This window comes from Tupaia chinensis, unplaced genomic scaffold (assembly GCF_000334495.1).
Source record: "Tupaia chinensis unplaced genomic scaffold, TupChi_1.0 Scaffold000101_1, whole genome shotgun sequence".
NCBI lineage: Eukaryota > Metazoa > Chordata > Mammalia > Scandentia > Tupaiidae > Tupaia > Tupaia belangeri.
In genome coordinates, this window is record NW_006159565.1 from 4,074,587 (window position 1) to 4,097,383 (window position 22,797).

At 39.8% G+C, this 22,797-nt stretch overlaps 1 protein-coding gene across 1 annotated transcript in view; it reads right to left on the reverse strand.

Annotated features, from left to right (window-relative positions):
- Positions 1 to 22,797, reverse strand: part of PCSK2 (proprotein convertase subtilisin/kexin type 2) — a 317,851-nt gene that overhangs the window by 245,937 nt on the left and 49,117 nt on the right. Inside the window, exon 2 of the mRNA XM_006143648.3 lies at positions 22,579 to 22,683. Coding sequence (XP_006143710.1) covers positions 22,579 to 22,683 — 105 coding nt within the window. The remainder of the gene's footprint in view (positions 1 to 22,578; positions 22,684 to 22,797) is intronic.

The window sequence follows — 22,797 nt, forward strand, 5'->3', positions numbered from 1 at the left end:
ACTCAGAACAAAGTTCTGAGATTTGAAAATCTTATTTATTTCACGATAAACAGAAAGAGGAAGAGAGATGAAAACAGAGACAGTACCCCAACAGAATTCCCATGCCATAACCCACCTCTAGTTCCAATAAGCCAGACTCATGAGAACATGGACACATGTGATTTTTACGCTCAGAAAAATCCCAGGATGCAAGCTTAGGACTTTTACATAGAGGTCTAGTTGTGCTACTACCATGCTACTACTGCCCAGCCCCCAGAATAATTGATTTTTGCAGCAGATACAATGTTCTCCAAACTGTTGACTTGGAGAGTATCATTTGTCATGCTTTACTTGCATATATGCTTATTTGACCAGCTAGGAAGCCTAATGGCTCATGGAGAATGTCCATTAATTACTCTGATATCATTTAATCCGAACACACTGTGACTAGGTGTACCTTATTACCACTTCCTGACTGGAAGAATTAATTGAGAATCTACTGGATTGTTGGAAAAGTCATGACACATTTTGCATAGAAAAATACATCATGACTTTTCTGACAATCCAGTATTTGTCTCAGATAGATCTAATAGATCCTGGAGCATTTCCCTAGCTAAAGAAATCTGGAACAAAATTACTTTGTTATTGTATATGGCCCACATTGGTTTAGGCTTAGATCCCCTATGGCTTTGTAACTCATTACTTTGTTCTGTTGAATGTTGTGCAAGGGGCACAGGATGCAGCATCCAGTTTGCTGGTCCACAGTGTACAGCTGACTTTCGATATCAGGACCTGGAGGTCAAGTGTCTCAATAATTAGTGAGTCACCCCAGTGGTATAAATTAAATAGAGACAGGCATGATTAGTAAGGGCACCAGTGAACTTCCACTGAAGGACTCTGAGAATGAAGGGAGGGCTCTGCCTCACTTTCTGAAACACAAAGGGCCCAGGTCCAATTTCCACATGGCATCATTTTGGAATGATCAGTTCAGGACCAAAACACGATTTGGACCCATCAATTCCATTTCTGGTGGCCACCCTAAAGGAATAATTACACATGTGCATGAAGAGGCATGCAATGTTGTTTATGTAGTAAAAAATTTGAAAGAACTCAAAATTCCATCAATTGGTTAATAGTTAAATAAGGAATGTACACATATTTTGAAACATTACGCAGTAGTTAATAAGCACAATATTCATCGCATGCGTACTTATAAGTCAAGTTCTCTAATAGGAAGAAAATGGCAATATAGTATATGTAGTATGATTCAATTTTGGTTAAAAGAATTCTTGACACAAAAACAAACCTCTTTATTTCCACATATACACATATATCTCTGTTGACATATAATGAAATTCCTGAAATCTGCACATTAAACTGGCTACAGTGTTTTCTTCTGGGAAGAAAACTCAGATTGACTGGAGCCAAAGGTATTCTTTATTTTTGACATTTAATTGGATTTTTAGCATAAAATGCATTCATGTATTACTTACATAATTAAAAATAATAACTAAATAGAAAAATTAAGAAAGAAACAGTTTGAATCAGCACTTTAAGATTGGAACCAACAATTTTACTAGAGAATCCAGAGTGTTGACGTGTGATGCCATACAGATAACCCTGTGACACTGAAGTTTTGAAATATTATAAAGCTTTGCTGTAAATATTAAAATGTTATGCCAGTGGAAAACAAAAACAAAAACAAACAATTTTCATGGAAAAAAAAAACAAAAGCAAAGTAGAAGAAAAAAATGAAAGAGAAATGAATTCTACTACAAAAGGCAGAGAACTAAAAGCAGAAGAAAATTCTAGAGAGAGAGAGAAATACAAGGAAACAAGAACTCTCAGAGGCACCATTGTGAGAAAAGATAATGGACCAACAATTTCAAAATTCTGAGTTATTTATTTCCAACATAGTAATTGATAGTTAAACTACCAACTAATTTGAGTATAGAATGAATGTTCTAAAAAAAATCACCTCCTCAGAAGGACATTCTCCAATAGAATGAAGGACTAATCTGAGACAGAGAAATACTGGGGATTCAAGAAAGTAGAATCCAATGCCAGATAGCTTAAAGGAAATACCTGGGATGATAGTGAAGGGAAGGAAGTGTTAGGAAGAGATCTGAGTTGTCCAGAGAGCACCAAGGGTGACTCCAGGATGGATGACTGAACTAAATAAAGCAATGGATAGTTTATCAGATGTGTTTGGGCGTACTGAGGGAAGACTGAAGAAACTACTAGACAGTGTACAGGGAAATGTAGATACAGTGATAGACAATTGAACAAATGAAAAATAAGGCCATCATTAACTCTAGTAGAAACATAAAGGTGTTTAAAAAAGATGTTATTGGTATAAGTGATTAACTGTGAATAGTACTTAAATATTTATGATATAAATACTGAATATTGATTAAGCCTACTATTGTGATAGAAATATATTTAAAAACTGGAAGAAATATAAAGAAAGTGTACATGTGTGCATGTGAGTATGTGTGTATGTTTCATTCGAGAACGTTAAATTCTCATCCATAGAAGAAGGTCCACAGGCAAAATTTTAAATAAATCAACTCAGTGCATTTCAATATACACGTATTATTTTAAAATGTGGGTTTAAGTAGCACAAGAAACAGTTAAAAAATTGGTGGATCAAGACTTGCGATTTGGTAGAGGTGGAGCAAAAGACTGCTATCTTTAATTATAAACTTTGCATTTGATTTTAAAATTGTGAACTGTATCATTTTGGTAAAATCACAAAAAAAGTACAATCCCCTGTTAATTATTAAACTCAATTAAAAATTTTTCTGTAGGGCCTGTGTGAGCTCCAGAGAGTGAAAGAGAGGGCAAGTGACAAAGCCCTCCCCCATTACGGAGAGTCACACCATAATCCCTCCTCCTCCACCTTTTCCTCATTTTGAGATTTTTGGTCATGATTTTACGTGTGCCTGGTGTGTTTCTGAAGCTACCAGGACTCAAACCACACAGCTGGCCACTTGAGATCCAGCCATTTCAACCACCACACCACCGGTTGGCCCTGAAATGCAACTCTTTATGACACATGTGTCAAGTTGTTAGAGGACAGCAGTGAACAAAGATACTAATACACAGGTAAGCTTCAGAAATCGCTGTCAGTCACTATGTAATCAAATATTGGAGCACATTATCTTTTGATCATTCTCCTTAGTATCATGCCATTTAATATTCACAGCAATCTTTGGGATAGATGCTATTATCATTAGCTGCATTTTATTGATGAGGTTATGAAAAGTTAAATAATTTATGTAAACTTACACACTTGTAAAGTGGTGGACCTGAGATAACAATAGAATTTATCCAAGCTCATAATCGAGGCCACAAGTCTATAGTCTGAGAGACTAGGAGGTCACAGGAATTCAGAAAGGGCTGAGAACTCTGGATTCAAGCTTTTTTCCCCTCCCCCAGATGAAGCAGTTTGAGGTATCCTAGCAGATTGTAAGTGTTCTTATACTTCAAAGAAAATTTAAATTCAGTGTAGTTTTCTATTTGATCAGGTACTGGTTTGAAAAAATAATAATTCTATTAGCAGTTCTTTTAAACTCAGTTCCTACACATTTTTAGTCAGGCTATTTTTAGATTTCTCAGTACACAACTTAAGATGCTGCTCTGAATCTCTTTGAACAACAGTAACACTTCACAGTTTTCACAGAATCTTCCTTTCCATCGTATTTGACTGCCACAGTAACTCTATCACATAAATATGGCCGATGTCATTCATCATGTTACAGATGGAAACACTGAAGACCGTTAAAGCTAAGTGGTTTTTTTTTTTTTTGGAGCCCATATAGAGACTAAATGACAGAATTATGATTAGAATACAATTCCCGATTTTTTACTTTGACTCTCTCTCTTTTTCTCATTTGTGGAAGAGCACATGTGCTCACCAGAGACAGAAAGACATGGAGGGAGAGGGCAAGGGCAAGGGAGAAGGAGAAAGCACCCCTCAACAGGGTGTAGTCACACTGCAATTCCTTCTCCATTTCTCCATGCTGTTAGGATTTGAGGCAAACACACATGCACCCAATGTGTTTTCTAAGCTGCCTTGGCTAGGATTTGAACTGCAGGGTCTCCATGTGGGATGGAGCATTCTTAACCACTAGACCACAGGTTGTCCCTCTATTTCATTTTTTTGTTATCATTGTTTATTTATGTATTTATTCCACCAGTGAGAGAGAGAGAGATGGAGAGAAAGAGAGAGAGACAGTACCTTTGACAGGGTCTCACAGCTGTGATCCACTCCTGTCTTTAGCCAGCACCAGATCCCAGGTAGCATCAGTTGGAGTGGCTACTTCACCTCTATGTATGGTATCTCATTTCTTGCTGACCTTCTCTTTCCCCATGGCATAGTGATCTCTCCTGGGTTACCTATTCATAGCATGATGTTCTCAGGAGACTCTTGCTTCCTACATGACAGTTCTGCCAAAAGAAAAGAGTGGAAGCTACCACATCAGGGAGGGGCTATATCTAGAGTTGGTACAGTGTCATTTTCACCATTTTCTGCTAAATAAAAAGTCACAGAGCTTTCAAGTGAGTGGAGAAATAGGTTGTACCTATTGATAGAGGAGGTGCCAGCTCACATTGCAGAAGAGTATATATGATAAGAAATATTGTTCCAGCCATCTTAGGACAATACAAGTGCCCAGTTTGGGGCAAATGCTTTGTCTTTTTTCCATAATCAGAGACTGTATGGTAGTAGTCATTGCTGATACAATTATAAACATGAATGCTGAATTTATGGGAAAATCTTTTTTTTTTGTAGAAATCTTCTTTCTTTATTTTATTTTATTTTTTTGTTTCCTATGTATTTTACTTTGTTTTTCCTCCCTTAGATTTCCTCTCTCTCACCCTTTGTCATTTCCCACCTTCCTCCCACACTGTCACTGATGGCTCTCCATATTTTTATACCGTCTGATATTTCAGTTTCTGCCACAGACTACAGACATTCAGTATATATTATGCAGGGACATACAATGTCTCTGAAAATCTTAATTCCAAGGAATCATTCAGAAGAATAGAACAGAATGTGCTTTTATTCATGTTTTTATTATTATTTTTTAGAATAAAAAATGAACTATGTGAGGGTCTTCTACTGTTCCACATATCCAGTTTGTCTCTCCTTCCTGAGTACATAGGGGAACTACACATCTCAACTCCTTTGTGTTGAGACAAGCAATGGACCTATTTTAGGCCAAGAGTGGTGAAGGGAATGATACATGTTTTCACATGAAGGCATTTACAAGTGAGTTGAGATCTTCATGTTCCTCTTCCTTTTCCAGTTTCCTGGAAACCATGTTAGGGTGGTGGCATCTCAAGATGGTAGAAACTTCAGTATCAGTTCCTGAAAGGTTATGTTAATCCAAGGCTCTATAGACTCCTGTTAGACTAAGAGGATGAGTTGAAAGGAAACATTTATATGTTAAAGTACTGGAATTTAAGGGTTAATTTGTAACTGCTGCATAATCTACCTTATCCGAAGTATACATATTATGATAAGAGCCAGTGCATATGCATGTGTGTGCATGTGTGTGCATATGCATGCATAGGAGAGAGAGAGAGAGAGAGAGAGAGAGAGAGAGAGATGCACCTAAGACAGGGTCTCCTCACATAACAATTTCATTTCTCTGGCCCTCCAGCTCTTCAGGATCCTGGGTACCCACGTATATGCCTGGTGTATTTTCAAATGGATTCAAACCCATGGTCAGCCACGTGGTTTCCAGCCTTGCAGAGCACTTGCATTACTGCTGTACCACATTTGGGCCCCAAATAATAGTTTATAGTATACAACATTCTGGCAGAAAATTCAAAGGCTCCAATATAATACAGATGTTGAAACACTGCTTTAATTCACACTAAGCATTTTCTTATTTATGAAAATAAGAACATTTTCATATTTATGAAACTATCGTGTACTTTTTTTTTTATTTAATTTTTATTTTCGTGTACTTTTAAAGATGAAATCATGCTTCTAACTTTGATGTCCTAGGCATTTATTTGCAGACATTTGCACTTTCATTGTAATTCCATGATAGAGATAAGAAATTAAGGCAATTTATTTCTAGACATTTGCACTTTCATTGTTATTTAATGATAGAGATGGAATAATAGGGACAATTAGGGAAGATTAAGTGGCTTGCTCATGTCATATGAATAAATATTACAATTTTTTTGAGTGGACTGATAGAAGTCAAATGATAGGTTACATTTTAACTGTGGTTGATATGATCTTTAGTCAAGTTGGCTGGCATCTGAGATATCTTTGCTTACTTATTTAAAAGAAATCACTTTATTAAGTTTCATGGAAGTTTGATTTGGTCCACACTTGAGTGCCACCTGGTACTCTTGTGATTAGCAATTACCCATTGATTTTGGTTCTGTGATTAAAACTTTTCATGATTAAACATCAACCAGTTGCAGGTGTGTGAACAAGTTATCAACTGAATTCAAATTGCCTCAAAGAACCAAACTGAACACTAGTCAGTCTGGTGATTTTAGTCATGTGAATGACTGAATTAGATTGCTCCATGGCAAATAAACTGATTTCTCAGAGAGCAAACAAATCAACTAACTTCAGAAGATGCAGTTAAGTCATATAAACATGGTCTTCAAATAGCCTCCCTGCTGAGACTATTTTTCATTTAAGTGCAATGATGTTTTTGGGACTTTGGGTGCTTTATAATTTCCTTTCAATATGAGGTTAGTGTAAGGTACTTCTTAGAGTCTATATTAATAGATTTATATCATCCTGGATGAAGGATTCTGAATTTTGTCATTTTTTCCTGTCCTGTTCAATTCTTTTCTTAAAAATTGGCTTACGATATTGTTGATCAAATTCATAGAGACAGGAGAGCAAAAAGGAGACTGAATCAGGAGCAAATGAAATTTAGTCAGGTTAAAACTTCAACAAGATGAAACATTCAAAAAGTTTTAAAGCCAATACCTCAGTCCTCCAAGGATGAATTAATTATCAGTGTATTAGAGAAGAACTTAGCAGTTGTACCTAATTGATAAGTTTGTATTAGTTAAAAATAAGATCTATGACTTCCTGAAAAGGCTAAACTGACCTTAGGATGTATTAATAGAAGAACAGCCTTCAAAATATGGGAAGGTATGGAAATTGAGAGTTTATTCTGATGCAAAAATATTTTGAAATTCATGCACAGTTTTTTCATAATACACATTTTCTATGGATTTTTTTGAAAGCTCTCTCCCAGGGCCAGCAGGTGTCATTGTGGTTAAAGCACTGGACTCCCACATGGCTGGCCATGGTTCAAGTCCTAGATCTGGTGGCTTGCTTTCTCACTCTCACTTTTTCTCTGTCAGTCTCTCTCTGATCAAAATCGAATAATAATAATAATAAATAAAATTAAAGAAAGAAAACTCATATTAGTTGGGTTGGAAAATGGAATTTTTTAAAAGAAATACATGTTTTTCATAAGTTGTCTTTTAATTGATGGACCTTCTCCACTCTTCCAATAAAATCTAACACTTAATCCTAATTTATAAAACATGTTGAAGGAGCTAATATCTTTTTTTTTTTTTTTTGGAGAGGTTTTTGCTATAGGGGGGGGGGGCTCGCCAGAAAGGCAGAGACAGAGAGATAGAAAGTGAGAAATCACCACCCAGGGGGTATGGCCATGCTGCAATCTCTTCTCTTCCATTCTCCTCTAGGGATCTTGGGCACACATGCACACACACCCAGTGTGAGTTTAAGCCACCGGGTCTGGGACTTGAACCGCAGTAGGCTACACGGGAGTTTAGAGACATAGCCATTATGCTAACTGCTGGCCCCCAGGAGCTATTATCTTTTAAGTGGATGAATAACCTTTACTTTATCATCCAATGTTTACCTCAAGATAAGAATGAAATTTTAGGCCTCTGTTGAACTAATTTGAAGAACACAGGATTTAATATTTTCTTCTAAAAAATGAGAAAACAAATACATAAATGGCATTCTTTCAAACAGTTTGGAGTTTTTTTTAAAACTAGTTTCTCAGATGAAAAGAAAGATATGTAAAGAAAGGATCAAAGAGGCCGACAGGTGATGGATTCCCACATGACTGACCCCTGTTTGAGTCCTGGACCTGGTGACTTGCTTTTTCACTTTCTCTCTCTCTCTCTCTGATGAATGCATATATCCTATAGCAAATTTAAAAAAAATAAAGAAAATTAAATGAATAGTTCTTTAAAATAAAAAAAAAATGATCACAGGATCATATACTAGTGGGAATATCTGGGTATTAGTCCTGGTTATGACATTAATGAGTTGGAGAGACTTCCAGCTTGACCTTAGAATCTCAGATATTAAGATATGAGGGCATTTTGGAGACCAACTAGTCCACACTTCTCGCTGTATAGATAAGGGACTGAAAACTGGGAGATCAAATGATTTATTTAAAGAAACACAGGTAAATGATATGAGAGCTAGTAGGAAAACTCAAAAATGACCTCAAATTGGACTCTGTCATGCACCTTTTCTCCCTGATAGGCAATTATTGGAGTCTTTTCCCACACAATAGGTTTTAATTGCTTTGGTTTTCTTCTTTACTCTGGGGCAACTATCTCATGTGGATTCTCTAAGGTGTCCTTATAAACTTACATTCATTAAGAAGAAATCTTTTACTTGGGGTGGACTGTGCTCCCTTTTTGGTGGAATGGAAAATAATTTTGTCTTACCTGTTTTCTCTGAGGCAATATGTTTTTTATTGCTAAATGGGACATATTTGTTGTAGAGAAGATGGAAAACACAACATTTTCAGTATAGATAATGGCAAACCAATTAGATAAACTCTGGCAATTGGGTTGTTATTCAGACATGAATCTCTTTGTCTAACTGCTGTTTACTCATTTCTGGAGCTGGCTTCACCCTTATCCTCTCCTGAACTCATAAGGCTTTGAAGTTAGTAGCAATGGCAGGAATTTAATTTCACTCATTTTCAAAATTCCCTTGGTTTGAATTCAAGAGCATGAAGCCTACTTATAAATAAAGATGTGATCACAAACATGTCAAGGGGTATCATAAAGGGGAATGGAATAAACCAATTAAAAAATACCTCAGAAGAGTCCTAAATGGTATTTTTATGAACTTTCTGAGGTATCTCTGACTTCAAATCTGCCTTCTCCTCACTAAACATTATCTTCAGAATATTCAGTAGCTAGATAGACATATCTATTTTAACCATTCACTTATGTCATAATTAAGGAACATTTACCGTCTCCTTCAGGTAAGTATTGAATAAAATTCAGTCTGTAGCTGTAGTTTAAGAAATGAGACTTTCCAGACACATTTTTTTTTTTTTTGCATCTTCCCAGGAAATTATTTTAAGAACTTTATCTTTCTGAAATCCATAAAAATGTGATCAGAATTGAATCAGCAGAACTTGGGTTTTTATTTTCCTTAATTAGATGTTAAGTGGCTTTCCTTTTGGTTTATAGTTAAACTTGATCTTTCTCATGGCTCTTATAGTTTCTTAAAATAAGGGAACCAGCAGTTAGCGTAATGGCTATGTCGCTGGACTCCCATGTAGTTGACCGTGGTTCGTGTCCCGGACCTGGTGGCTTAAAACTCACGCCAGGCGCGTGTGCATGCGTGCCCAAGATCCCGAGAGGAGAATGGAGGAGAAGGGATTGCGGCGTGACCATCCCCCCTGGGGGGTGATTTCTCGCTTTCTGTCTCTATGTCTCTCTCTGTCTGGCGAGCGCACACGCCCTACAGTGAAAATCTCTCTCTCAAAAAAAGAGGTGCATGATATACAATTATTGAGTTTATAAAATAAAACATAAAATAAAATAAAATAAAATAAAATAAAATAAAAAGGTGAACAACTCAAGTTCTCCTCTTGCCATGTCAAACAGGGATTGTTTTCCAGTAACTCCACCCACCAGAATGTGGAATCAGGTCTTAGCTCTGAGATATTGCCTAGTTATACTTGAGTTCTCATGATCTGGATTCTCATCATTCTGTCAAATATGACCTCTGCTTTAAAAGACATTACCCAGTCCAGACATGGTAGTTTCCAATTGAAAGAAAGTTAATGCCATCATTTTTATTTCATAAGTTTATGTGTGTACCATGAATTTCAATGCCCTTGGAGAAAGAATTTGAAAAACAAACAAGAAGGGGAAAAGTGAAGAAATAGTGCTATCTCTAAAAAGAAAGAACTACAGGGAAGACCAAGTTACGTCAGTAAAATGTAAATGAGGTAGACACAATGACTAGATTGGTCTTCTCTTGATCTCTGATCCTTTGCCTACATTACTTGCTATTTCTCTGTCTCCTTTTCTGGTCTGCGCTCATCTTCTTGACAACTAAATCTTCAGGTGCCACAGGGCTCAGTCCTACATAGCTTGTCTTCTCTACTCATTTCTTTTCTTTTTTTTTTTTTTTTTTTTTTTTAAATTTTTTCTTATAGGGCCCTTTTGCGCGTTTCTTTTTTTTTTGAGAGGTTTTTGCCATAGGGCGCTTGTGCTCGCCAGACAGAGAGAGAGAGAGAGACAGAGAGATAGAAAGTGAGAAATTACCCCCGGGGGGATGGCCACGCCGCAATCTCTTCTCCTCCATTCTCCTCTCAGGATCTTGGGCATGCACGCACATGTTTCTGGCGTGAGTTTAAGCCACCGGGTCCGGGACATGAACTACGGTCGACTACATGGGAGTCCAGCGACATAGCTATTACGCTAACTGCTGGTCCCTCTACTCATTTCTTAGGTAACCTCAACCTCAACTTCTTAGTCTCCATGGCATTGAATGGTAATAATATGTGAATGACTTCCAATTTACATCCTTACTCTGATCCATCTACTAGATCCTTAAGTCTTTTAGTTTATTTTATATCTTCACTGGATACTTAATAGAAATCTCAAATGTTAACATACTTAATACTAAACTCAGAATTCTCTACTCATTCCCCATCAATTTGCTCTTCCCAAGATCTTGTCCATCTACATAAACACTATTAACATTCTGTGGTTTCTCAGCCCAACTATTTTGGAGTCATATTTTCCTTCTTTTTCTCTCCCATTCTTCATTTAATTCATTACCGCAGTGATGACTCTACCTTCACAATATGCTCCCAAATCTTACTTGCTTCTCACTAGCTCTACCACATTTACCTCAACCTAAGCCATCAACCGTTCTTTTCTGAAATACTGCAATCACCATGGTTTCCGATCATTCGCCATCCACACCTCCATTCTATAGTCTATTATTTACCCAGAGGCAGAGCAATCTTATCTCTTGCAGAGTCAATCCAAAGTTCTTACCCTGATCTGTAATGTAGCCCATGGTCATGCTCCCTTTCTCCATTCCTGTTCTTGGCTTATTTTTTCACAGCCTCCTTGGCATTCTGGCTATTCCTAGGACTTCAAATGCCCTGTTCTCCAGACCTTTTCCCTCTTCTCATTTCTCTGTCTGGAAGGTGCTTTCTTCAAACATCCACTTAGATATCACCCTTACCTCTTTTGGATCCTTATTTATGTATTTTGTAGAAGTTTTTTCCTTTAGGGCATATGCGCTCAGAGAGTGAGAAGAAAAGTGAGAAATCACCCCCAGGAGGCATGGTCACACCACAGTCTCTTCTCCATTCTCCTCCTGGGATCCTGGGATCTTCGGCACACTCCCTCAGTAGGAGCTTCAAGTCACCAGGTCCGGTAATTGAACCCTAGCCAGCCATTTGGGAGTTTGGTGACATAATGGCTACCCCATCTGCTGGTCCCTGAGTTCGTATTTAAATATCTACTTACTAGAGTAGCCAACTCTGGATACTATTATAATAAAATAAGAACATCCCTCTTATGGCACTTCTTCCCCATACTCGGCTCTACTCATCCTCATAACACTTCTACTGTCAGTCATGCAATTGCTTTGTTCATCTGGCGTTTTGTGCTCCCCCCCCCGCCCCCCATTCTCACTAGTATACAAGCTTTGTGGGAGGATGGCAGTCTGTTTTGCTCACTGTTGTATCTCAGTAACCAGAATAGATCCCAGTGAATAGTATAGGCTCGGAAAATGCTTGTTAAATAGATAAAGGGCTTGCTAGAGAGAAACTAGATAAGGGAATGACATTGTGAGTTTAATAAACATACAGAAAATACTAAATTTCAGAGATATTATAGAAGCATTTTAGATGTATGAATATATTTTCTTTTGCATCTTGGGGATGATTGGGGAGGAAACCAAGTGAGGCAGGTCAGGGGAAATTTGCTTTATAATCATTTAATATTTTCCCAGGAAGTCCTAGAAGTTTGCCAGCCCACCACTTGAATGTCTTTACCATATGAGTGATGATGATACAGAGCCACTTCTCTTGTGCTATTTTTTTTTTTTTTTTTTTTTTACACTAGGGCTTACTAGGATTCTCCCAAAGAAAGTTAAAACTACTCAGTGGTCTTTGGGCTTGCTGGCATCAAGAATTTCATAGTGTTTCTGCTTCTCTTTTAGTAAGCATAGCAGCAGGGAACAGTAGCCATTTAAACATTTAAAAATGTGCACACAATATCTAGGAAAAAACCCCAGGCTTACTCATTAGCAGCTATCCCTGTGCCTTTTTGAAGCTGTAGTAAATCTCCCGTTTTCCACAAATAGTTAATTATAGCACTAGCAGCAGCTCTTCGAGGCGGGAAGCCAGGCACATCTGCAATGCCCAGAGGAGATGTTGAAAGTTGCTCCCTGCTGCATAATAAAGCCAGTGGATTTGGGCAAATGAACTTTTCCCACTGGTCGGTAGGTCTGGGTGTCAGAGATGACACTTCCCTCCTGCTTTCCTTTCTCCATCATCCCCATCACATTTCTCTTCTCTTGATTCTACCAAGTCACCCTCAAAATGTATCACCTGCTGGCATCAAGAATTTCATAGTGTTTCTGCTGACCTATTGACATGGGGTCTAGAAGATCAATTTGGCCTCCAGACAAGAAGCTAAGTCAGAAACTGCTCTTGGATCTCCCATCCCTACCATGTGGGCTTCAACTGTGGTCAAGGTCATGTGCCTACACATTCATGTTTTCTCCTTCCAGTTCAGTGCGATCCCTGAAAAGGGCAGTCAGGGTACACCAGAGAACTGGACTCTGTAGGAATAGCCCTTGACCCTAAAATGCCAATAAATCCTTCCATAAATGTCAAAGGTCGGGCAGAGTTTTGATCTCTATGGTCTCCAGCCCCTGTTATTATCTCCTTGGTTGTTTTGCATTACATGGTAAAAGGGATTTTGTAGATGCAATTAAGGTTGCTCTTCCATAGACCTTAAGAGAGGAGATATTCTGGGTAGCCCTAATGAAGTCACAAGAGCCTTTACAAACAGAAGGGGTGGTCAGAGAGAGATGAGAAGCACAAGAAGGATTTGACATGTGTTGCTGGCTTAAAGATAGAGCACATGAAAAGAAATACAAGTGGCCTTAGGACCACAGCAAAAATTCCAGCCAATAGGCAGCAAGGAAACAGGAACCTCAGTCCAACAACTCTAAGGAAATGAATTCTTCCAAGAACCAGAAAGAGCCTGGAGCAAATTCTTCCCTAGAGTGTCTATATAAGAAAACACCAAGCCTGGTCAATATCTTGATTTTTGCCAACTGAGACTCTGATCAGAGAATCAAGCCATGCCATGATGGATTCACAATCTACAGAAACTGCAATAATTCCTTTGTATTGTTTTAAGCTGCTATGCTATGTAATTTGCTATGCAGTAATAGAAAACTCATAGACAGTGACAACTGCTTCACCAGTCTTACAGCATTTGAACTTTCCCCTGATCCTATGAAATAATTCCTATTGTGATTCCAGTTTGTAGATGAGGGAACCAAGTTCTCAAAGCTTAGTTGCTAACCTGCCTAAGGTCACGTAGCTCGTCAGTAGCACATCATGACTATCTGCCTCCATGGCTGTTCTCCTATGCCGAGTTTTTTGTGGTCAGCACTATTGACATTTTGGGTCTGATAATTCATTGTTGTAAGTATCGTGTGCCTTTAGACATTTAGCAGCCTCTCTGGCCTTGACCCACTAAATGCCAGTAGCATCCCTGATTGTGACTTCCGAAATTGTCTCTACACATTGCCAAGTGTTACGTGGACTAAGTCACCACCAGCTGAGCCACTGTCCTATTCATTAAGCTGAGCCATATCCTTGGACCTCAGGAGAAGATGTCTCTCTGTGGTCCTGGGAATGAACTGGAACTGCCTATGCATCTACAGAAGTGCCATGATCAGCCTGAGTTCTCTCTAAGGTCACCTCAGAGGCTCCTCTGACTCGTATCACTGAGCCAAGTGTGAATGTGAGAAAATGAGCTCTGAGTGGGACAGAGTGGGAAGTCACGAAGTGCAGTGGGTCAGGGAACGTTCTTCCCAAACTGCAAGCTTCTCAAGGTTATGGTACTATTGAGTTTATTTTGGGCTTCCAGGCGCACTTGGGACTGATCATCAGATAGACCTGATTCCCAGAAAAGATCTCCCATGTCAGATGTGAGTTTGCCTCCTTCTTCTGAACTCAGTGAGCATGCCAGCTGGAGTGGCTGCTGTGACACGCCACCCAGGTCTCCTTTTCAGAGCTTCACATTGTTAACTCCAGCTGCTAAATGAGGCTTAGGGTCTGCCTTTCATTGAGAAGTATCTTTGGTGGCAAGAAGTGACTTGCCCAAGACTACGGCCCCTTCCAGGGAATACCTCTGGTCAAGGTCACTATGTGGACACAAAAGCAAGGTTACTTTGCCCTACATTGGGGTGTCTGTAAAGGACTATAAATATTGCCCATAGGACTAACCAAGGCAGTAGCACCTTGGTGGCAATAACACCTCCCAGGCCACTCTTGCTTTGCCTAATTTTGCCTTCCTCACTCAAGAAACCGCCTGTCACAACTCCCCATCTCAAAATCTATTTCCAGGAAATCCAAGGAAAGACAGCACCGTTGTTTACTTTTTCAAGAGGAATCACATCTTAGGGATTGAAGTCTAAAGTGAGTAAAGTAGAAATTATGCCTGGTTAGCTGTGAAAACTCTGTAGAGAAGCTGGAAACTGTTACTGTGTCTCAGAGCATCACAAGCGTGGAATTTCCCTTCCACAGTGGAATCTGGACCCATTGTTTGCACAGCAAATGAAGACATTGGCTTATGTTTGAGAATGATTTTGTACCAGAAGTATTATCTTTAAATGCTGTAGCCTCTTATCCAGCAAGGTAGAAATCTTCTACTGTGACAGTTAGCAGGGAACTGAGGGCCGTTGCCTGCTCAGGATGTTGTGTATTCAGCCGGTGTAGTGGTTCCATTCACAGCCATGTTGGGCCATGAGTGAACTGGGTATGACAGTGAGCCGGAGTGCTCACTCTTAATTCTCAGGGGAATGGGGACTGAGGGAATCCCTTTTCCATGTATCTGGAGTGATTTTCAACATACTAGTTCGGGGCTTGACCTTAGTATCAGCCATATGGAATCCAGGTCCTCAACCACCATGCCATCTGTTGTCCCTCCCTGTCCTTTTTTTAGGAGGGGGGAGAGGTTTTCGCTATAAGGGCACATGTGCTCGCCAGACAGACAGAGAGAGATAGAGAGATAGAAAGTGAGAAATCACCCCCCAGAGGTGATGGCCACGCCACAATCCCTTCTCCTCCATTCACCTCTCGGGATCTTGGGCACACATGACATGCGCCCATCGTGAGTTTAAGCCACCGGGTCTGGGACTCAAACCACGGTCGACTATATGGGAGTCCAGCGACATAGCCGTTACACTCATTGCTGGTTCCCCTCCCTCTCCTCTTTTACTTTTCCCTTTATAATGATGCTCATAAAATTCACGTAAGTACATAAACTTCACTTTCTTTTTCTTTTATTTTTGAGAGAGAGATTTTTGCTATAGGCTGTGTCCGTTCGCCAGAGGGACAAAGAGAGAGAGAGAAACAGAAAGTGAGAAATCACCCCCCAGAGGTGATGGCCACACTGCAATCCCTTCTCCTTCAGTCTTCTCTTGAGATTTTGGGCACACATGCCCAAGCGTCCTTTTTAAAATTGTACTACATTGTTTTTAATTGAGAAGATCACACTATTAATTAGTGAGAACAATTCTTTTAGAGAGCCAAAAGTTATAAGCACTATCAAGTACACTTAGCTTTTTATTTAAATATGCCTAATATTGAAAAGAATCATGAATTTTACTTCTTCACCATCCATTATGGCTGTGTGACCGCAGGGAAGTAAGTCACCTTACCTTCTCTGGGCTTATTTTGTTTCAATAGTAAAATTAAATTCTAAAGCTTCAAGGCAAAGGGCTGAGTCAATGTTTCCTTATGACTCTTCCTGTTCTATAATTCTCTTTGTGCAGAGGAGCAGGAAAAATTAATGAAATACAAATCAGTGACAAAGCAGCACCAGAAAGACCCCGTACAAAGCAGAGGGCTTCTGGTAAGTCACAAATCAGCTTTGATCCAAAGTAGCTAATGGATATGAGAATATGAAGAAATAGCAATCACAAGGGCCCTCTGGAATAAAAGTTCAACAAAAATATAAAATCCTATTATTAGATCTGTTATAATATTAATAATAAACTTGCCTATGCTTCCCTTTTTTTTTTTTTTTTTTTGTGAGCGAGATTTTTGCTATTGGGTACATGTGCTTGCTGGAGAGAAAGAGACAGAAAATAAGAAATGACCCCCCGCCAGGGGGATGGCCACTCCGCAATCCTGTCTCCTCTTTTCTCTTCTTGGGATTTTGGACATGCACAGACACACCCAATGTGAGTTTTAAGGTGGGACTCGAACTGCAGTCGACTACGTGGGAGTCCAACGACATAACCATCACACCATCTGCTGGTCCTCTCTATGCTTCTTAATAAATGAAATATAATAAAATCTGTCTGCTTCCTTTTTGTCCCTCAAGGGGAAATTTGGAAGATAAATTGGAGAATTTCTATCTATTTCTTAGAGCTGCATCTCATTACTTTTACTCACCATTTTACAAGTACGAGGATGAAAAACAGCCTATATTTGGGCATAAATAATTCTTTTATTTATTCTTTTTTTCTTATTTATCCTTTTTCTTTGAAGTTTATTTCTTCTATGAGAGAGAGAGAATGATAGGTACCTCCAACAGGGTCCTTAAGCCATGATTCTACCTCTGCCTCAGTCAGCCAGGATCACAGGCATGCCAGCTCCTGGTATGCACAGGGAGCTCTCAGGATGCAAACCTGGTTCCTTCCCAGATGGCCTTCGCATCACAGAGTGTTTCATTACCACTTCGCCACCTCTATTGGCTTGTACATTCTTTTGAAAAAAGGCCAACTTGGTGACATGGAAATAATGCATGGCTCAAGTGACGCTGGTTCCGTATGGGAGACGTATGGTTGCTCGGTCAGCCTGGACACGATGTAAATGTGTACCCACGGTCCTGGCTGGCTGGGAAGGCTGTGGGCAGTGGGGACTATGGCATGAGACCCTGATGAAGGTGCTTCTCTGTCACTCACATGAAAGAAAGAAAGAAACAAACTTAAACATTCTTTTTAAAAAGGTACTAAAATGATCTAATTTTTGTTCTTACCCAGCTCTTATCAGGCTATTTTCTGTGATAATGTAGAAAGGACATAGAGAATTCCAAATCCCACTAGTTACCAACTGAAGGGCAAGAGAACACCTTTAAAACCATCTGTATCTGAGTCTATTTTCTTAGCTCTTACCCGAATGAACATATTGAACCTAACACCTTTGGATTCCTTTTAATTTTTATCCTGTTTTCCCTTAAAAATAAAAACTAGTTGCTAAACATCATTGGTATTTCTTTCCTGAAGCCAAAGTAAATCACAAGCTATCTTGGTCTTCTTTTTTTTTTTTTGTTTATTTCTTTCTTTTTGGGTTGGTAGATGCTGTGGTTTAGATGTTTCCCCCAGATTCATGGTTGGGACTCAATTCTATTATAAGTGTTAAGTGAAAATTTAATTTAATTATGGTGTCAAAAGATAGAGCTCTTGGGAGTTTAGTGGTTGAAGGGTGAGGGCAGGGCCTGTGACTGAGTCCTAGTAGATTTATAAGAAAGGAAATGAGGCAGGCAGAGGATGTATGGATGTAGACCACACTCTGCTCTGCTCAAAGTTCTGCCCTCTGCCATTTTGTGACACCATTGAACTTTCCAGCCACCAAAACTGTGAGTCAATAAATCTCTCTTTCTTTATAAATCACCCATTCTCTCGTATGTCTGTTAGCAAGGCAATAATGGACTAAGACAGTAGCAGATCTTGATGGTTTCTTTGGCCAAAAAACTACCGAGTTGGAGCCTATACCAATTGAGACCACCCTGCACTTATGTGCACGGTTCTCTGGACTTCGTATTTCCCATCACAAAACGATGGACCATGAGAGAGGCCAGGACATAGTGTAGAGCAAAAAGGAAGTGAGAGTGGAGACTGCAAGATGCTAAGTCTAGGAGACAACGCCTTTCAGAGAATGAAAAAACAACTTACTCTTAAGCTCTTTGTTCATAAAGCGTAACTCGCAACATCTGGATAAGGGATAAAAGCCTGGATCAACCTGCTTCTTCTTTTTCATCTCTATATTTCTATTTACTTTTCTGTTTGCAACCTGTTTGAATGTATTTAGGTACCCCCCAAGTTGGGGTATCCCAGCACTAGACATATTTGCCTTTTTTTTTTTTAAGGTCAATAAACCAACAGGGCAGAATCCTTATATTGTTCATCTTGTACTGTTCATAGTCAATGATTTTGTTTAAGAATAATTGACACCATTGTTTGCTATCAGCAGAGGCCAAAATTAGACAACCACAAGAACACCATGCAGGAAAGACTCTGGACTTAATCTAATATGTTGGAATGAGACAGTCACCACTAGCATTCTTTTTTTCTTTTTGCAGGGAATTATGAGATTTTGTGCTTAATTGTTTTTTCCTGAGAATAAGTTTATTATTGACAACATCCTTATTTAAACTTGATGACAAGACAGAGAAAAGGTAGAGGAGGCACATCATCTTCCTTAGTTTCATCGCCATTTTCTGTTGGCCTTAGAGGAAATCACTACTGGGCCTTTTTTTTTTTTTTTTTTTTTTTTTGAGAGATTTTGCTATAGAATGCATATACATGCTGGAAAGACAAAAGATAGAGAGACAGAAAGTGAGAAATCACCCCCCAAGGAGGATGGCCATGCCGCAATCTTAACTCCTCTAAGGACTGTGGGCACACACACATGCACCCAGCATGTTTCAAGCTGCCAGGTCTGGGACTCAAACCACGGCTGGCCATGTAGGAGTTCAGTGACATAAACATTATGCCATCTGCTGGTCCCAGACTCTTTCTTTTTAAGTTTATTTATTTATTTCCTTTGAGAGAGACAGAGAGAGAATGGGAGAGAGATCCAACAAGGTCCTCGCACTGTTATCCTCTTCCAACCTCAGTGAGGCAGGATCAGGGACATGCGCACACTCACCTGGCATGTACAAGGAGGTCTTGGGACACAAAATCTGCAGCCTTCCCATGTGACTTCAGCATGGTGGAACATCATGTTACTAAGGCCTTACTGTCACTGACCAACCAGGACTCATAATGGGTAATGAAAGGGGAACAAGTGTCTCTTTTTTAGTGATTAAAGTTATTATTTTGAGGAGAGAGACCAATGATTATCACCAGTGCCTGATCTCCATCCTTCTTACCCTACCCATATCATGTTCTCCTTTTTTTGAGAATTTCATTCTACACTTCAAGAAGTGGCTTTCAGAAATCATTTCTAGAACTGCTAGAATGAGGGTCCCAAGTAGTATCTGACCCAAAGAATGGATTTTTAATTTCACTGTTCCTCAGTTCTTTTTCCCACATGAAGACTTATAAATGGTTCTTTGCGTTTCTTTTCAAATGACCTCAAGACATGCCTTTAATTATGAAGGAAGAGGAACAAATAGGACTTTTTAAGCAAATACACAAATAAAAGGAAAAGAGTTGACCAAAAAAGGCATGATCATGGGGCAGGGTAGAGTATAGGAAAAACCAGGGTGACAGGGCACAGGGACCTTGGTCATTGATGCCCACCTTGCGCTCACAGATGAGACAGGCATATAGTTATGTGGGCTGCCAAGGGTATCCTCAGGCAATAAATAAACAAGGCTGGAACCCAGGCTACTATCCCACAGAAAAGAGAGCTTCTCCCTCAGGTGGTCATTTCAGCTTCTGTAACAGACGCATTAAGAATGCTTGGCAATGGCTGACAGCACAGGCAGCCTGGCGCTTACTGCAAAAGCAAAGATAAAGTGGTTTCTCAAAGCAGAAATTCTCCTCCAGGGAATGTGGGAACCTCTGGGTTGAGGAGTTAGAGAAAAATGGCCTATGGTCTGCCAGTTGGTGAGCTGCTAAGGAGCCTGTTTCATCTGCATTCCTAATTAAAGCCCAAATTAAACTAGGGAAATGCTCACATGAAAAATCCCACAAGGATGGCTTTCCAGATTCTATCAGCTCAAAAGGAGTCTCAAGTGCAAATCCCCAGCTCAAACATCTGACCCACTTTTTATCAGCTCTCCCCCCAGAGTCCTGGAGAGAAGGTTATACTGTCTTCGGTATATGGAGAGCAACTTGCCTGGGTTATTAATTTCTCACTTAGCGAGTTTTGAAATGTAAATCAGAATCCACCCAGTTCTAGGAGACATCGTATTTTAGAGGATGATGGAAAAATTTACACTTAAGTTCTTGCTTTGAAAAGTTTAATTTGCAACCTCTGTGCAAGGAATAAAAGCTTAGATTAGACTTGTCCTTCCCTTTTCATCTCTATACTTCTTTTTCTAAATTTAATTTTGTTTATTATTATGATTATTATCTTTACTTTGCTATAGGGCATGTGCACTTGCCAGAAAGAGATGAGAGAGAGAGAGAGAGACGCGTGCACTCGCGAGAGAGAGAAGAGAGAGAGAGAGAGAGAGAGAGAGAGAGAGAGAGAGAGAGAACGCCACCAGGTTCGGGACTTGAACTGCTATCAGCCATGTAGAAGTCCAACATGTTAATCATCGTGCCATCTGCTGCCCCTCATCTCTGTACTTCTTTTGACTTTTGTATTTGCAACCTGCTTGAATAGGCTTAGGAATAAGTGTGAAGGTACATGGGAATGTAAGCTTGGGAAAAGGAGAATTCACTGATGACCAAAACATTCCTATTTTGAAAATTAGAGTGAGAAACCCGAAGAAGAGCTGCTTTAGGGCTATATGAGACATTTGGTTGGGGGAAAGTTTGAATATGAGCTGTCAGAGGGAGTAGATAACAGGAGTCCAAAAATGAGGTAAAGATCGGAGGCAGGGGCCAGTTCTTAAGTGCACAAATTAAGCCCTATGCATAGTGAGCTGGATCCCATATGGCTGACTGTGGTTCAAATCCTAGCCCCAGCAGTTTTATAAATATGCTGAGTTCATGTGCATATGTGTTTAAAATTCTGATGGAATGGAAGATGGATGAAAAAGGACTGCAACATGATCTCACACCGGGAGTGCTTTCTCTCTCTCTTTCTGGTGAGTGCACATGCTCTCTGGCAATAATTTTTAAAAATACAGTGAGGGTCAAGTGATAGCACAGTGTATCATGAAACATCCTATGGAGCAATCCTTCATGGGAAAATTGACAGTGCAAGTATTCTCTAAGTACACCAGGCAACACTTGCCCATGATCTGGGGCTGGCTGAAGGGTGAGGGTGGATTATGGTATTAAGATCTTATTGAGGGGGGATCAGCAGATGGCATAATGGTTACATCATTGGACTCCCATGTGGTCGACCGTGGTTTGAGTCCCAGACCCGGTAGCTTAAAACTCACTCCAGGCATGTGTGTATGCATGCCCGAAATCCTGAGAGGAGAACAGAAGAGAAGGGATTGCAGTGTGGCCATCCCCCTTGTGGGTGATTTCTTGCTTTCTGTCTCTATCTCTCTAGTGAGCACATGTGTCCTACAGCAAAAATATCTCTAAATAAAAGAGCTTATTGGGGGTGCTATCTTTCACTCTTTCTCGCTCTTGCTCATGGAAAAAATAGATAAAACGTCTACCAAATTGACTGAAGATTAAAAAAAAATGGGGCTATGAGCATGAAGAAGACATTTAAGGTACAGAGTTGAATTAGATCAGCGTGAGAAAGTACTCAGTGGGAAGTTGAGAGGGTCCTGCTGCAGTCATGGGTGGATACTGAGAAGTCCACTGCTTGACATGAGCTGACCACTTACCAGCCTGCTTACTTTCCCATTCACAAGATGAGGCATGCCAACCTCCTCAGAGCATGTGGATTCACTACCAGAAGCCTTCCATAAAATGACTTATTAAACTACTTGGTGTCTTCCTTTCCATCACAGGCCAAGACAATTTTCCAGGCAAACCAAAGTCCTCACACAATAACCCAAGAGAAGGCAGCCAGTAAAGGGAGAGCATCCTTGTTTCCTCTTCCCCCAGTCATACAAAGGGCTGAGAATGATTTAGTATGCACAAGACAGAAAAGTAGAAAGCCCCTGGTGCCGCTCTGCCATGGATCCATTTGGTCTATCATAATACGTCAAGAGGCTTTACTTCAACCACCCTGGCTACCTCCTTGGTGGAATCAGCAGAAACTGGGAAGCAGGTTTCCCAGGAAAACTCACCCTGGGGTCTTGTTCCAGCTGCTGCTTGTGGTGCAGGCTGCGTCTTCTCTTGGCCTTTGCAAGGCCATTGTGATAAAAGTGGTATAGGCCTTCAGCGAAGGGAAGCTGTGGAGGGTCAGACAGACACAAGGCATGGTTAGCTTTCATGGGGTGGAGATGTATGTCAGAAAATACTAGCAAACTTCTTATCAGACTCAGCCCTCTATGTTCCCATTATTG